Source organism: Salmo salar, chromosome ssa29, assembly GCF_905237065.1.
Source record: "Salmo salar chromosome ssa29, Ssal_v3.1, whole genome shotgun sequence".
Lineage (NCBI taxonomy): Eukaryota > Metazoa > Chordata > Actinopteri > Salmoniformes > Salmonidae > Salmo > Salmo salar.
Window position 1 is genome coordinate 7790435 of NC_059470.1, and position 15063 is coordinate 7805497.

The window sequence follows — 15063 nt, forward strand, 5'->3', positions numbered from 1 at the left end:
GAGCCTCGTGCGTCCACAAGCAGTGGACCATCAGGTTTGTGATGTTGAATAAATCTGTGGTTACTTGTAAAGCAGTGCAATTAGTCAGTTTATATGGTGTATAGAAATGAGTCGGTTTGTGATTGAAATTAATTCTTATTTAACATGCTATTGGGCTTGTGATGCAGATATCAGATGGATTTCAGTAGTTGCCTGATGGCAATGGTATATCTAAAATTACCCAAATAGATACTTTTAATTATATATTTTTTTCTTTGGCAGATATCAGCAAATCCTGGGAGGAACCACCGGTGCAGCCAATGATGAACATATACCCAAGAACTCTGATGGGGGACCGGAGGAGGAGCTTCAAGGCGGCCTGGTACCATATCCACCCCTGGCTTGAATATTCAAAAGAATCTGACTCTGTGTTTTGTTACTCCTGCAGGCATTTTAGCCCTCCCAAAGTCTCAGAGACTGTATTTGAGTCACAATTGGGTTTTAACAACTGGAGGAAGGCAACTTACAAAGAGGGGGGATTTGCAATTCATGCAAGGTCTGAGCGGCACAAACAAGCAATGATTACATGGAGAGACTATCAGAAAGCTGTAAAAAGTAATGCAACACTGGTAAATGCCCTAAACAAGGAACACAACAAACAGGTTCAAGAAAATTGGGACTATATTAAAACAATAGGAGAAGTACCACTACTTACAGCCACACAAAACATTGCACAAAGAGGACACGATGAGTCTGCAGAGTCAGATAATAAAGGGAACTTCATGGCAATCCTAGAAACAATTGCTAAGCATGACACAACTGTGAAAAAAAGATTGACTTCCATTCATAATGCAAAATATACAAGCAAAGGGATTCAGAATGAGGTTCTGAGTTGTTTGGCAGACATGGTTCGAATAAAAATTATAGAAGAAGTGAGAGACAGTGAGGTCTTTAGCATAATGGCAGACGAAACAAAAGATGTAAAAAAAATTAAAAAAGAGCCAATATCTCTAGTACTCAGGTACTATTTCAGAGGAGCTGTCCATGAGAGCTTTCTCCACTTTGAATCGGCTGATCGACTTCGTTTTAGTGGATACAGTCAAAGCTGTCCCTGAGGTAGGACAGTTCTTCTAACTAGAAAGACTTTACGTCTTCACATCTGGGTCATATGTGCATCAAAAATGGCTTAGCATACAAAAAGAGATGTACCCAGGTGCACCTAGAGAGCTTCAGCGACTAAGTGACACTCGCTGGGCATGTCGATTATATGGCTCTACATACTATTATGGATAGATTACCTGCCATTAAGCGAGTCCTGCAAGACATAGTCCAAGAACACAATGGTGACAGATCTGTTGAGGCACGAGGTCTGCTTGCACAGATAGATTAACAATTCATTGTGTGTCTTGTTACACTCCGTAAAGTGTTTGGAGAAGCAACATTTCTATGAGATATGCTACATTCTTCATCACTTGACCTGTCAAATGCTGTTGATTTAGTTGAAGCCTTAGTTCAAACTTTGAATGACTACAATCAAAAATGACTACGATCAAAAAAGCTAAACTCTCAATTTAATGGAGACTGTACTCAGTACAGGGGGTCAGATTCAGAACAAGAAAAAGGTAGTTTTCGTATAACCCTTTTCTACCCTGTTTTAGATCATATGCTCAATGAGCTTAACAGAAGGTTCCCTAGCAAAAACTGTGACATAATGAATGGCATCCAAACTCTAAACCCTACAAGTGATGTGTTTCTCAAAGAGAAGTCCCTGTTTCCATTTTCTAGAATGTATGAATCAAATATTGAGGACTTGGGGCATGAACTACATCAGTTCAGAAGAATTTTAGAAAGGAAAATACAGTGGCATGCAGAGACCCTCCAGTGTAGTAGAGCTGGCATTATTCATTGAGCCTTATAAATACGTTTTCTTTTAACTCTTTAAACTGTGCAAGATAGCTGTTTCTATCCCTGTTAGTACTGCTTCTTGTGAACAGAGTCTGCACTAAAGCTGGTGAAAACGTATCTCAGGTCCACAATGTCAGATGACAGATTAAGCAATTTAGGTGTATTGAGTCAAGGAGGGCAAAGGCCTTGAGTCTAGATGAATTTGCTGATCTTTTTGCAAAAAACCCCACAAAAACCGGAGAATACAGTTGACGTGACCTGATACTGAATATGTAATGCAAATGAAAATTATAATTGAAATGCAAATAAATTGTTGAATGATTATGAACATGGTCTTTGCAATGCAGTGAAGAAAACGATATGACAACAATAACGTCTAATGTAACTGGCCCCTCTAACAGTACATCTGGCCCCCCCAGTTGAAATGGTCTAGAACCGCCACTGCTTCTCGTCCCAGCTCAGCTCCAAACCTTAATGGTTAGATACTGTTACCTCCATATCTAGTCACAGCTGCCATAGTCTCTCAGTTTCAAATAAACAGACTACTAGACTCACTTAAGCCCTGATGCCCAAGGAATAAATAAAGAAATAAGCGTAGACTCTTGAAATTACCTAATAAAAAAAAAAAAACGTATCTTGTTAGAACAACTTTGTATCTCAGTCAAACGACTTTATCGCAGTCGAACAACTTTTTACTTAGATACTAAGTCGTTTGAACAACTTATTATCTAATTTGAATGACTAAATTTGTATTTTGTCTAATAGGCCTCATTTGCAGCTTGTCAGACCGTGTAATGGTTGCTACAGCCATTTAATTTGTAGAGCACTTTTCCCACACTCAATGCACATGTGAAGCTTGTTGGTGCTTGCTTCTGTGTGCAAATCATTTGACCGCTGCAGTTTGAGTTTATTTATTCCCTTTTATTTATGAAAATAAATTAATACTGGCCTTTTATTATTTACAATTTATTTAAGATGTTTTAGCTTAATTGATTTATATTATGGTGTTAGTATTCCAAGAAAAATGTTATATATATATATATTACAGTAGCCTATGTATTGCATACCTAAAACCTCTGTTAATACATTTGAAGTCCTTAAAAATAGAAACTACATATCCTAATGTTAGAAAGTAGAATATAAAGTAGATATTGTGGGTGGGGTAGGATAAATAATTACAAACAAATAGGCTTAATTAAAATAATGGTGATAAAGGAAATGAAAAATCCTAGACAAAGCATTCCCAGAGCTTGTTGCTGAGCAGTACCAGAGCACAATTGGAATGGGAGAGAAGGCCAACACCATTTTTTAAATCTGCTCGAATTATTCTCAATTACATGCTGTGGCATACAAAATAAGCCCTGCTTTAGGCTATCAAAGAACTGTCACTGAATATTCATATCAATGGATGGAATCGGTGAATGAATGGCTGCAACTATCATTACACGGTTTAACAAGCTGCATAACAAATGATACCTAATTTGACAAAATAACAATTAAGTCATTCAAACGAGATACTAAGTCATTCGAATGAGAGAGTACCAAGAGTCTAGTTAATTTTTTTTGGGGGGGGGTGCTTGGGTTACTTAGCAAAATTGACAACATCAAACACTCTGGTAATTAAATGTTTCACCTATTATATATGATGTAGCATGGGGATTATGGGACTGGAGGATTATTTTGGGTTGTGGCCCATTCAGAGGGATAATACATTTTGTTAAAGGAAACCAGTTGTTGGTATGTGAAAGGTTGTCCAGGTTTGTAATTGAGTTCATATTCCATATTTTCAATGTTGTTGTTTTTTTATGAAATATTTCATGTTTGTTTTTTTATTAAATATTTCATGCTTGTTGTTTTATTAAATATTTCATAATTCATTATTATAATGAAAACCAAACCATTGGGCTGTTCTGTGAGTGAAGTGAGCTTAGCCTATTGTCCAATGAGCCACGGAAACTGACGACTCCATTTTAACACTGTTGTTCCTCGCTGTCCATTCCCGTTCAGGATTCATGCCAGCATGTGAGGTGCCCTGGTGGGAGGACAATCGAGGGAACCTGCATTAGGCCCAGTTTGATGCCTCTCTGACCTGTCTGTCTACAGAGCTGTCTGAGTCTAAAGTGTTACAGAGCAGTTTAAAGGGCGATTGTCTGGGCCCAGTGGGAAACTGGTTTGTCTCCCCTCTTTTCTGCCACAGTCCTCCACCATCGCTCCCCTTCCTTAATTTGAAATAATTTGATCTGATGGCTAAAAGTTTGTCAAAACAAAATCTCATTAACCACTGTCTGTGCACTTTGTTCCCTAGTTCCCTTTGTCCCACTGGCTGGCATGGAATATGAGCTGCGAAAATGTGGGGGCTAAAAGGGGATAGCAACATGAATCAAAGCTTTGTTTTAAGGTGTATCACCCCAGACAAACAATGAAGCATGTCTTGATTTACTCCAGAGTGAGGGTGGGTGGTTGCAAGGTTATGTCTTTTAAATCACTCCCCGTTGAGACAGCACTGTCAACAAATGCAAGACTGAAAGAGCGAAGTTGATGACTGTTTTGTCTCTTGAAGTAGTGAATGGGAATTGGGAAAGAAACTACTGGATCTCCACCGAACTCTCAAGGAAGTTTCGGTTCAAGGATCAGAGGTTCCTTGTTGTCATCTGTTGTTTTGTCCTCCATACCTGTTACCATATCATTGAGTGTCTCTGTGATTTAGCGAACCAAGTAATGTCCAGATCAGTAGCCTGATTGGTTCCCCTGAGAACATCTGGATGGTGAACTCATGGTCTCTTGCTCTGGATCTGCATGGAACTTTTAGAGGGGTTACTAAACCGTAAAGGGGTGTTCCACTCAAAATACAACAACTATATAACTACACGAAACAAAAATATAAATGCAACATATGAAGTGTTTGCTCCATGTTTCAGTAGTTGAAGTAAAAGATACCAGAAATGTTCCATATGCACAAAAGGCATATTTCTCTAAAATGTTGTGCACAAATTTGTTTACATCCCTGTTAGTGAGCATTTCTTCTTTGCTAAGATAATCCATCGACCTGGCAGGTGTGGCATATCAAGAAGCTGATTTAACAGCATGATCATTACACAGGTGCACCTTGTGCTGGGGGCAATAAAATGCCACTCTAGAATGTGCATTTTTGTCACCCAACACAATGCCACAGATGTCTCAAGTTTTGAGGGAGCCTGCAGTTGGCTGCTGACTGCAGGAATGTCCACCAGAGCTGTTGCCAGAGAATTGAATGTTCATTTCTCTGCCATAAGCCGCCTCCAATGTCATTTTAGAGAATTTGTCAGTATGTCCAAACGGCCTCACAACCGCCGACCACGTGTATGGTGTCGTTTGGGCGAGCTGTTTGCTGATTTCAACATTGTGAACAGAGTGCCACATGGTGGGTTATGGTATGGGCAGGCATGAGCTACGGACAATGAACACAATGGCATTTTATCGATGGCAATTTGAATGCAAAGATATATCGTGACGAGATCCTGAGGTCCATTGTTGTGCCATTCATCCGCCGCCATCACCTCATGTTTCAGCATGATAATGCTCTAGTTAAATAATCATCTACTTACAACGAACATTGTTGCATAAAATTAATGTTGGCCTTAGTCAATGACTGAAGAAACAGGGATTTAACCAAAGCAATAATTTTAAAACAAAATAACCACTCTCTCTGCTTCTCTGCCATAATTTATTTGTCCATTGCAGATCAGTCTCTCCAATGTATTGCTCCTTAAACTACACTACATGACCAAATGTATGAGGACACCTGCTCGTCGAACATCTTATTCCAAAATCATGGGCATTAATATGGGTTTGGTCCCCCTTTGCTTCTATAACAGCCTCCAATATTCTGGGAAGGCTTTCCACTAGATGTTGGAACATTGCAGCGGGGACTTGCTTCTATTCAGCCACGAGCATTATTTAGCTCGGGCACTGATGTTGGGCGATTAGGCCTGGCTCGCAGTCGGCGTTCCAATTCATCCCAAGGGTGTTTGATGGGGTTGAGGTCGGGGCTCTGTGCAGGCCAGTCAAGTTCTTGCACACCGATCTCGATAAAGCATTTATGTTTGGATCTCGCTTTGTGCATGGGGGCATTGTCATGCTGAAACGGGAAAAAGGCCTTCCACAAAGCACAGAATCGTCTAGAACATCATTGTGTTCGGCAGCATTAAAATGTCCCTTTACTGAAACTAAGGGGCCTAGGCCAAACCATGAAAAACGGACCCAGACCATTATTTCTCCTCCACCTAACTTTACAGTTGCGCTATACATAGGGGTGGGTAGCGTTCTCCTGGCACCCGCCAAACAAAGATTTGTCTGTTGAACTGCCAGATGGTGAAGTGAAGGCGTTTCCACTGCTCCTGACGAACAGTTCTTGTGCTGACGTTGCTTCCAGAGGCTCTTTGGAACTCAGTGAGTGCTGCAACCGAGGACAGACGATTTTTACGCACTTCAGCACTCAACGGTCCCATTCTATGAGCTTGTTTGGCCTACCACTTCGCGGCTGAGCCGTTGTTGCTCCTAGACGTTTCCACTTCACAATAACTGCACTTTAAAAAAAATTCAAATCATGATATTTTTTTATTTAACAAGGCAAGTCAGTTAAGAACAAATTCTTATTTACAATGACGGCGTACCGGGGAACAGTGGGTTAATTGCCTTGTTCAGGGGCAGAAAGACAGATTTTTAGTTCGGGGATTCGATCCAGCAACCTTTTAGCTACTGGCCTAATGCTCTAACCACTAGGCTACTTGCCGCCCCACTTACAGTTGATTGGGGCAGCTCTAGCAGGGTAGAAATTTGATGAACTGACTTGTTGGAAAGGTGGCATCCTATGATGGTGCCTTGTTAAAATTTACTGAGCTCTTCATAAGGCCATTTTAATGCCAATGTTTGCATGGCTGTGTGCTCGATTTTTAAACACCTGTCAGCAACGGGTGTGGCTGAAATAGCCGAATCCACTAATTTCAAGGGGTGTCCACATACTTTTGTATATACCGTGCTTTCGAAAAGTATTCAGACCCTTGACTTTTTCCACATTTTGTTACATTACAGCCTTAGTCTAAAATGGATTAAATAAATAAACATCCTCAGCAATCTACACACAATTAATTCCCCATAAAGAAAAAGCATCAACAGGGTTTTTAGAATTTTTTTGCAAATGTATAAAAATGAAAAACGGGTACCTTATTTACATAAGTATTCAGACCCTTTGCTATGAGACTTGAAATTGAGCTCAGGTGCATCCTGTTTCCATTGATCATCCTTGATGTTTCTACAACTTGGAAGAGTGGCCAGACGGAAGCCACTCCTCAGTAAAAGGCACATGCCAGCCCGCTTGGAGTTCATTGACTGGGACTGAACATCTCTGGAGAGACCTGAAAATAGCTGTACAGCTCCCCGTCCAACCTGACAGAGCTTGAGAGGTTCTGCAGAGAAGAATGGGAGAAACTCCCTAGGTACAGCTGTGCCAAGCTTGTAGCATCATACCCAAGAACACTCGATACCAAAGGTGCTTCAACAAATTCCTGAGTAAGGGGTCTGAATACTTACGTTTTTCAGTGATATTCAGTGATATTTCAGTTTTTTATTTATTTATAAATAAAAATAAATAAAGTTTTTTGCTTTGTCATTATGGGGTGTTGTGTGTAGATTGATGAGGCGAAAGAAACAATTTAATACGTTTTAGAATAAGGCTTTAACCTAAGAAAATTTGGAAAAAGTCAAGGCGTCTGAATACTTTCCGAAGGCACTGTATGTGTGTGTGATAGATATATACACTGTTTTTGTCCATTAAAATAACATCAAATTTATCAGAAATACAGTGTAGACATGAATGTTGTAAATGACTATTGTAGTTGGAAACGGCAGATATATATATATATTTTTTTTTTTGAATATCTACATAGGTGTACAGAAATCCATTATCAGCAACTATCACTCCAGTGTTCCAATGGCACGTTGCTAGCTAATCCAAGTTTATCATTTTAAAAGGCTAATTGATCATTAGAAAACCCTTTTGCAATTATGTTAGCACAGCTGAAAACTGTTGTTCTGATTAAAGAAGCAATAAAACTGTCCTTCTTTAGACTAGTTGAGTATATGGAGCATCAGCATTTGTGGGTTCGATTACAGGCCCAAAATGGCCAGAAACAAAAACCTTTCTTCTGAAACTCGTCAGTCTATTATTTTTCTGAGAAATGAAGGCTATTCCATGCGAGAAATTGTCAAGAAACTGAAGATCTCATACAACGCTGTGTACTACTCCCTTCACAGAACAGTGCAAACTGGCTCTAACCAGAATAGAAAGAGGAGTGGGAGGCCACGGTGCACAACTGAGAAAGAGGACAAGTACATTAGAGTATGTAGTTTGAGAAACCGACGCCTCACAAGTCCTCAACTAGCAGCTTCATTAAATAGTACCCGCAAAACACCAGTCTCAACGTCAACAGTTAAGAGGCGACTCCGGGATGCTGGCCTTTTAGGCATGATGGTCTGTCGTTTCTCTTTGCTTATTTGAGCTGGTCTTGCCATAATATGGACTTGGTCTTTTACCAAATACGGCTATCTTCTGTGTACCCCCCCTATCTTGTCACAACACAACTGATTGGCTCAAACGCATTAAGAAGAAAAGAGAATTCCACAAATTAACTTTTAACAAGGCAAACCTGTTAATTGAAATCATTCCAGGTCACTACCTCGTGTTATTTCATAGTTTTGTTGTATTCACTATTCTACAATGTAGAAAACAGTAAAAATAATAAACCCTTGAATCTTGTTTTCAGGGTTTCAGAACCAAAGATGGATACCTGGTTGTGGCTGCGGGCAACGACAAGCAGTTTGTCAAAGTGTGCAAAGTAAGTAACATGACCCCTCATGCATTATCAAACAGCATATAATACATAATCTTGCAATTTCATATTGGGCTTAAATGTTACTTTTAGTTAATCTTTCCTGTCGAAGTTTGCTATTAGGGTTAGTATTTCACAGTGCTACTAGTATCACTGAACTGTCACCCAGAATCCCTCCCAAGTGACTTAGTATTGACTTTGTGTTTCCAGATGCTAGGCCTGAATCATCTGTCTGACGAGCCCAAGTACAAAAGCAACACACTCAGAGTGCAGCATCGCCAAGAGCTGCTTCACATCCTCTCCCAGAGGTAAAGCCTCCTCCTTCACAGTAAACAAAGTTTTAAAAAAAATCTGACTTATGGCAAACATTAAAAATATAGCTGGCGGCTTGCCTCATCTATATTCATGTGTTGTTTGGTAAGTCTACAAGTTCTCAGTTTGGCCAGAGAGCCTGTAACGGATGTGGCGTAGAGAAAAGGCAACAGGACACGGAGACCACTCACACAGATGTTCTCATCTGCCCTCCCTTCCAGTCGCTTTGTCATGAAAAGCACTCGTTGGGCCCCAGGCCCAGTCGACTGTTTCCTCTCTAAGGGGTCAAGGGGCGCGATGGGATCGGAGGCATTTAGCAATGGGACGTTATCTAACACCACCGGAGGAGGGTGGCTCATTACGTGACACTGGCCTTGTCTGAAATCTGGCTTGTCTACTACTTATTTAAACTGCATACTGTGTACTAATTTTACTGCATACTATGTAGAATGTACTGTTAAGTAAAAACTAATGAAGTAAGCAACAAATAACATTCTAGTCTCATGCTACTTAGAATGTGTCAGCTAATGCACAATTGTGTTGATTCCCGCCAATCGTTCATTTTGGTACAGTGCGTCCCCAGAGCTGATTGTCAGCTGTGGTCAGACCCACATGGGTCTCAAAATACGATTCTCTTCCTCAGTATGTCCAGCGAATTGTACTAGATCAAAAGCAGAAATTAGTATGACATCCTGGCATTTAAAGCATACACATTTTTTTCATTTTCACTTACTATAAAAATAAAAAAAATGTGAAAATGACTGCTATTTAGAACGCTAGTACGGGTATTCGGACATGGCCTTATCGGACAGCAGTGTATTGTTTTGGGGTGCATATTTTTCTTTCTGGCTGCACAAAAGGCAAATCAGGCAAGTGTTTCTTTATCCCGAAGGTGTGTGTGTGTGTGTGTGTGTGTGTGTGTGTGTGTGTGTGTGTGTGTGTGTATATGGTGAGTGAAAAACTGCTGGGGATTGTGGGTGAAGCGAGAGAATGCTTCACTCTTGCCATCTAAGGATATTCTGCGATCGAGGGCAAGGCAGGAAGCTGAGTGCAGGGTCTACATATGACCACATACACCTGCTGGAGTTGTTGTGTCTCTGGAACAGCTCCAGCTGTGGCCTCCTCCTCCTCGTCCCCTGCTGTAATTTTGAAAGCTTCACTTTGCGGTCTCTTCAAACTCTTCAAACTCTTCAAACCACCCTTTCTTCTTCCTCCCCGGCTCCCAGGTTCTTGGAAGAGGTGACAGGCGAGTGGCTGAGGAGGTTTGAGGGGACAGGCGTGCCCTGCGGCCCCATCAACAACATCCAGCAGGTGTTCTCCGAACCACAGGTCAGTCCCCACAGTGCTTTGGCTCACACAGCCTCCGAGTCAGGTTCATCTGAGACTCACCCCCTCTACTTTGTTATTTTAATTTTATTAAATGTTAATCAATACAGGTAAGTGAATTAAGAACAGATATATTTATTTGCAATGATGACCTGTCAGAAGGCAAGCACAGCAGGTAGGGCAGGGTCTTACAGTTGATCTCTGTAATGACCATGGGTTGTGGGTTCCAAATTCTTGCATTGATATACACAAATAGCTATTGATTGGAAAAGCCAGGACATTATTCTCAGATTTAGATTTGGTAGATGCCAGAGGGAGTTGTGAAAATGAACAACCACTAGCTTGCTGCTTGATATCTCGTTATCATCACAGCTCCTCAACCTGTTTTTTGTTATTATGAGAGATCTTCAAAATAGTTACCCCCGACATCTTTAAATGGATCTCTATGCTAAATAAGGGTGGGAAAAAATAAGTGATTGAAAGAGATTACTACGGACAGTGTTTATATGATGACAGAAAAACATATATTTGATCTGTCACAGACATTAATTAAAAGCTTAAATGCTTAAAAGACTGTAGAAAACTAATGACAAACAAGGTATTATTGTGGATCTTCTGTCCAGGCTGTCATTGTAAATGTAAAATTTGTTCTTAATTGACTTGCCTGGTTAAATAAAGGTAAAAAAAAATATATACACACTACCGTTTGGGGTCAAAGTTTGGGGTCACTTAGAATTTTTTTTTTGGTCCATTTTTAAAATAACATCAAATTGATCAGAAATACAGTGTAGACATTGTTAATGTTATAAATGACTATTGTAGCTGGAAACGGCAGATATATATTTTTTATGGAATATCTACGTAGGCGTACCATTATCAGCAACCATCACTCCTGTTTTCCAATGGCACATTGTGTTATCTAATCCAAGTTGATCATTTTAAAAGGCTAATTGATCATTAAAAAACCTTTTTGCAATTATGTTAGCACAGCTGAAAACTTGTGCTGATTTAAATAAGCAATAAAACTGGCCTTTAGACTAGTTGAGTATCTGGAGCATCAGCATTTGTGGGTTCGATTACAGGATGAAAATGGCCAGAAACAAAGACCTTTCTCCTGGAACTCATCAGTTTATTCTTGTTCTGAGAAATGAAGGCTAATCCATGCGAGACATTGTCAAGAAACTGAAGCTCTCGTACAAAGCTGTGTACTACTCCCTTCACAGAACAGCGCAAACTGACTCTAACCAGAATAGAAAGAGTGGGAGGCCCCGGTGCACAACTGAGCAAGAGGACAAGTACATTAGTGTGTAGTTTGAGAAAGAAGACGCCTCACAAGTCCTCAACTGGCAGCTTCATTAAATAGTACCTGCAAAACACCAGTCTCAACGTCAACAGTGAAGAGGCGACTCCGGGATGCTGGCCTTCTAGGCAGAGTTGCAAAGAAAAAGCCATCTCAGACTAGCCAATAAAAATAAAATATAAAGATGGGCAAAAGAACACAGAGATATGGCTTTTTCTTTGCAACAAAAGACTCCGCTATGCAAGTAACCATTTCGGTGTGTTCGTAAATTCAGTCTAGCCATCTACTCCGATTTCAGAGCACTCTTGTCTGAGCATGCCAGAGCGCAGAATAACCAACAAATTTACGAACGCTCAACACCCATTGAATATGGCCGGTGTCAGTAAATGTTGGCAAAAAAGCGTAATTAAATTGTTGCCAGCAGCACAGTTACAGTCACCTACGCTCTGGATGACATGAGAACAGCCTAACCAGCTCTGCTAGGGCGAACAACATGGTCAGAGTGGGGCGTTCTCTCATTATGTGTCTGTAAATAGCTAGCAAGCTAGCCAATGTTAGCCAGTTAGCTTGGATGCTTGACTGCCGCTGTGAGGTCAGAATGTTCGGATCAACCTTACTCATCGGCCAGAGTGTCCAGTGTGCGCTCTGAACGCGAAATTCTCTGAATTTACGAACTGACAATCTGACAACACAGTCGCAGTCACCATTGCTCTGGATAACATAACAGCCTAACCAGCTCTGCTAGGGCGAGTAATGTTCAGCGAGCAGTTCTCTCATTTGTGTCTGGAAGTAGCGAGCAAGTTAGCTTGGGTGCTTGCCTGCTGTTTGTACAGAACGCTCGGATCAAACCTTAAAGAGATGGGTGGGGCTAAAGCTTAAGAGGGTGTGAATGATGCTGAATGGGTGTAGACAAAGAAGGGCTCTCCAGTAGTAGTACCAAAACTTTCAAATAACATTTTCTCAGTAGTGAGTTTACAAGTGTATCAACTTTCAAAGCAGTATTACTTAAAAATGGTTACTCAGTTGTAGTGTGTGAAATACCAATTTGTAGCTCTGAGTCTACTTTTATCCAATGGAAAAAATCGAATTTCTAATTTTGCTACATAACACCGATTTGAGCAGCTCGGTCACACACAGTACCAGTCAAAAGGTTTTTTATTTTTACTATTTTCTACATTGTAGAATAATAATGAAGACATCAACTTTGAAATAAGACATATGGAATCATGTAGTAACCAAAAAGTGTTAAACAAATCAATATATTTTAGATTCTTCAAAGTAGCCACCCTTTGTCTTGATGACTGCTTTGCACACTCTTGGCATTCTCTCAACCAGCTTCATGAGGTAGTCACCTGGAATGCATTTCAATTAACACGAGTGCCTTCTTAAAGTTGAATTCAAATCAAATTTTATTTTATTTGTCACATGCGCAGAAGAGTGAAATGCTTACTTACAAGCCCTTAACCTGTCTGGGAACCTGGGACGCTTGCGTCCCACCCTAGTCAACAGCCAGTGGAATCGCATCGCGTGAAATACAAATACCTCATAAATGCTATAACTTCAATTTCTCAAACATATGACTACTTTACACCATTTTATAGATACACCTCTACTGAATCGAACCACGTTGTCCGATTTCAAAAAGGGTTTACAGCGAAAGCAAAACATTAGATTATGTTAGAGTACCCAGCCCAAAATAATCACACTGCCATTTTAAAAGCAACTAGCATGCATCACAAATACCCAAAACACAGCTAAATGCAGCACTAACCTTTGACAATCTTCATCAGATGACACTCCTAGGACATCATGTTACACAATACATGCATTTTACATCGGCGCGTGACGTTCAGAAAATATTTTCCCTCAAATGCTTCCGGTGGATCAGCGCTACAATTTACAAAATTACTATTTGAAAACATTGTTAAAATGTAATATTGTCATTCAAAGAATTATAGATTAACATCTCGTGAATGCAACCGAATTGCCAGATTTAAAAATAACTTTACTGGGAAATCACACTTTGCAATAAACGTGGTGCTATGCTCAGAAAAATAGGCTAGGCGATACAGGTTAGCGCCATCTTGGAACCATCTAAAATCAAATATACTATTGTAAATATTCCCTTACCTTTGATTATCTTCATCAGAAGGCACTTCCAGGAATCCCAGGTCCACAACAAATGTAGTTTTGTTCGAAAAAGTTAATTATTTATGTCCCAATAGCTCCTTCTTGTTAGCGCGTTCCGAAGGCTACTCATAATGTACTGAAGCACGCGGGACTTGCACGAATGTGCAAAAAAAAAATATTTACATTCGTTCAAACATGTCAAACGTTGTATAACATAAATCTTTAGGGCCTTTTTCAATCAGAGCTTCAATAATATTCAAGGCGGACGATTGCATTGTCTTACTAAACGTTTCGGAACGAAAGGGTACCCACGGGCGCCCGCGTCATAGTAGTAATGGCCCTCCCCCCATGACCAACTTTCCAGGCCTCTCGTTCGGTCAGTTTTTACCGGAGAAGACTAAAACCACTTTGTAAAGACTGTTGACATCTAGGGAAGCCTTAGGAAGTGATAAATTAATCCTAACTCACGGTGTGTTTCATAGGCAAAGTGTTGAAGGTGATTCCACAAATCAGATTTCCACTTCCTGCATGGAATCTTGTCAGGGTTTGGCCTGCCATATGAGTTCTGTTATACTCACAGACACCATTCAAACAGTTTTAGAAACTTTAGAGTGTTTTCTATCCAAATCTACTAATTATATGCATATTCTAGTTACTGGGCAGGAGTAGTAACCAGATTAAATCGGGTAAGTTTTTTATCCGGCCGTGCAAATACTGCCCCCTAGCCCCAACAGGTTATGAACAATGCAGTTTAACGAACCCCCCCCCCAAAAAAAAGTAAGAGATAAGAATAACAAATAATTAAAGAGCAGCAGTCAATGTGCGGGGGCACCAGTGTCGATAATCTGTTCATGCAGGTAGAGTTATTAAAGTGACTATGTATAGATAATAACACAGAGTAGCAGCAACGTGGGGGGGGGGGATTCAAAAGTTTGGGTAGCCATTTGATTAACTGTTCAGGAGTCTTATGACTTGGGGGTAGAAGCTGTTTAGAAGCATCTTGGACCTAGACTTGGCACTCCGGTACCGCTTGTCGTGCGGTAGCAGAGAGAACAGTCTATGACTAGGGTGGCTGGAGTTTTCGTCCATTTTTAGGGCCTTCCTCTGACAACCCCTGGTATAGAGGTCCTGGATGGCAGGAAGCTTGGCCCCGGTAATGTACTGGGCCGTACGCACAACCCTCTGTAGTGCCTTGCGGTCGGAGGCCGAGCAGTTGCCATACCAGGCAGTGATTCAACCTGTCAG

At 40.6% G+C, this 15063-nt stretch overlaps 1 protein-coding gene across 4 annotated transcripts in view; it reads left to right on the forward strand.

Moving 5' to 3' along the window:
* The window catches only part of sugct (succinyl-CoA:glutarate-CoA transferase), a 233569-nt gene that overhangs the window by 76265 nt on the left and 142241 nt on the right, over nucleotides 1-15063 (forward strand). For all 4 annotated transcript variants that reach the window (XM_045710639.1, XM_045710641.1, XM_014180626.2 and 1 more), the window contains 3 exons: nucleotides 8685-8756; nucleotides 8961-9058; nucleotides 10289-10391. In XM_045710639.1, coding sequence (XP_045566595.1) covers nucleotides 8685-8756; nucleotides 8961-9058; nucleotides 10289-10391 — 273 coding nt within the window. The remainder of the gene's footprint in view (nucleotides 1-8684; nucleotides 8757-8960; nucleotides 9059-10288; nucleotides 10392-15063) is intronic.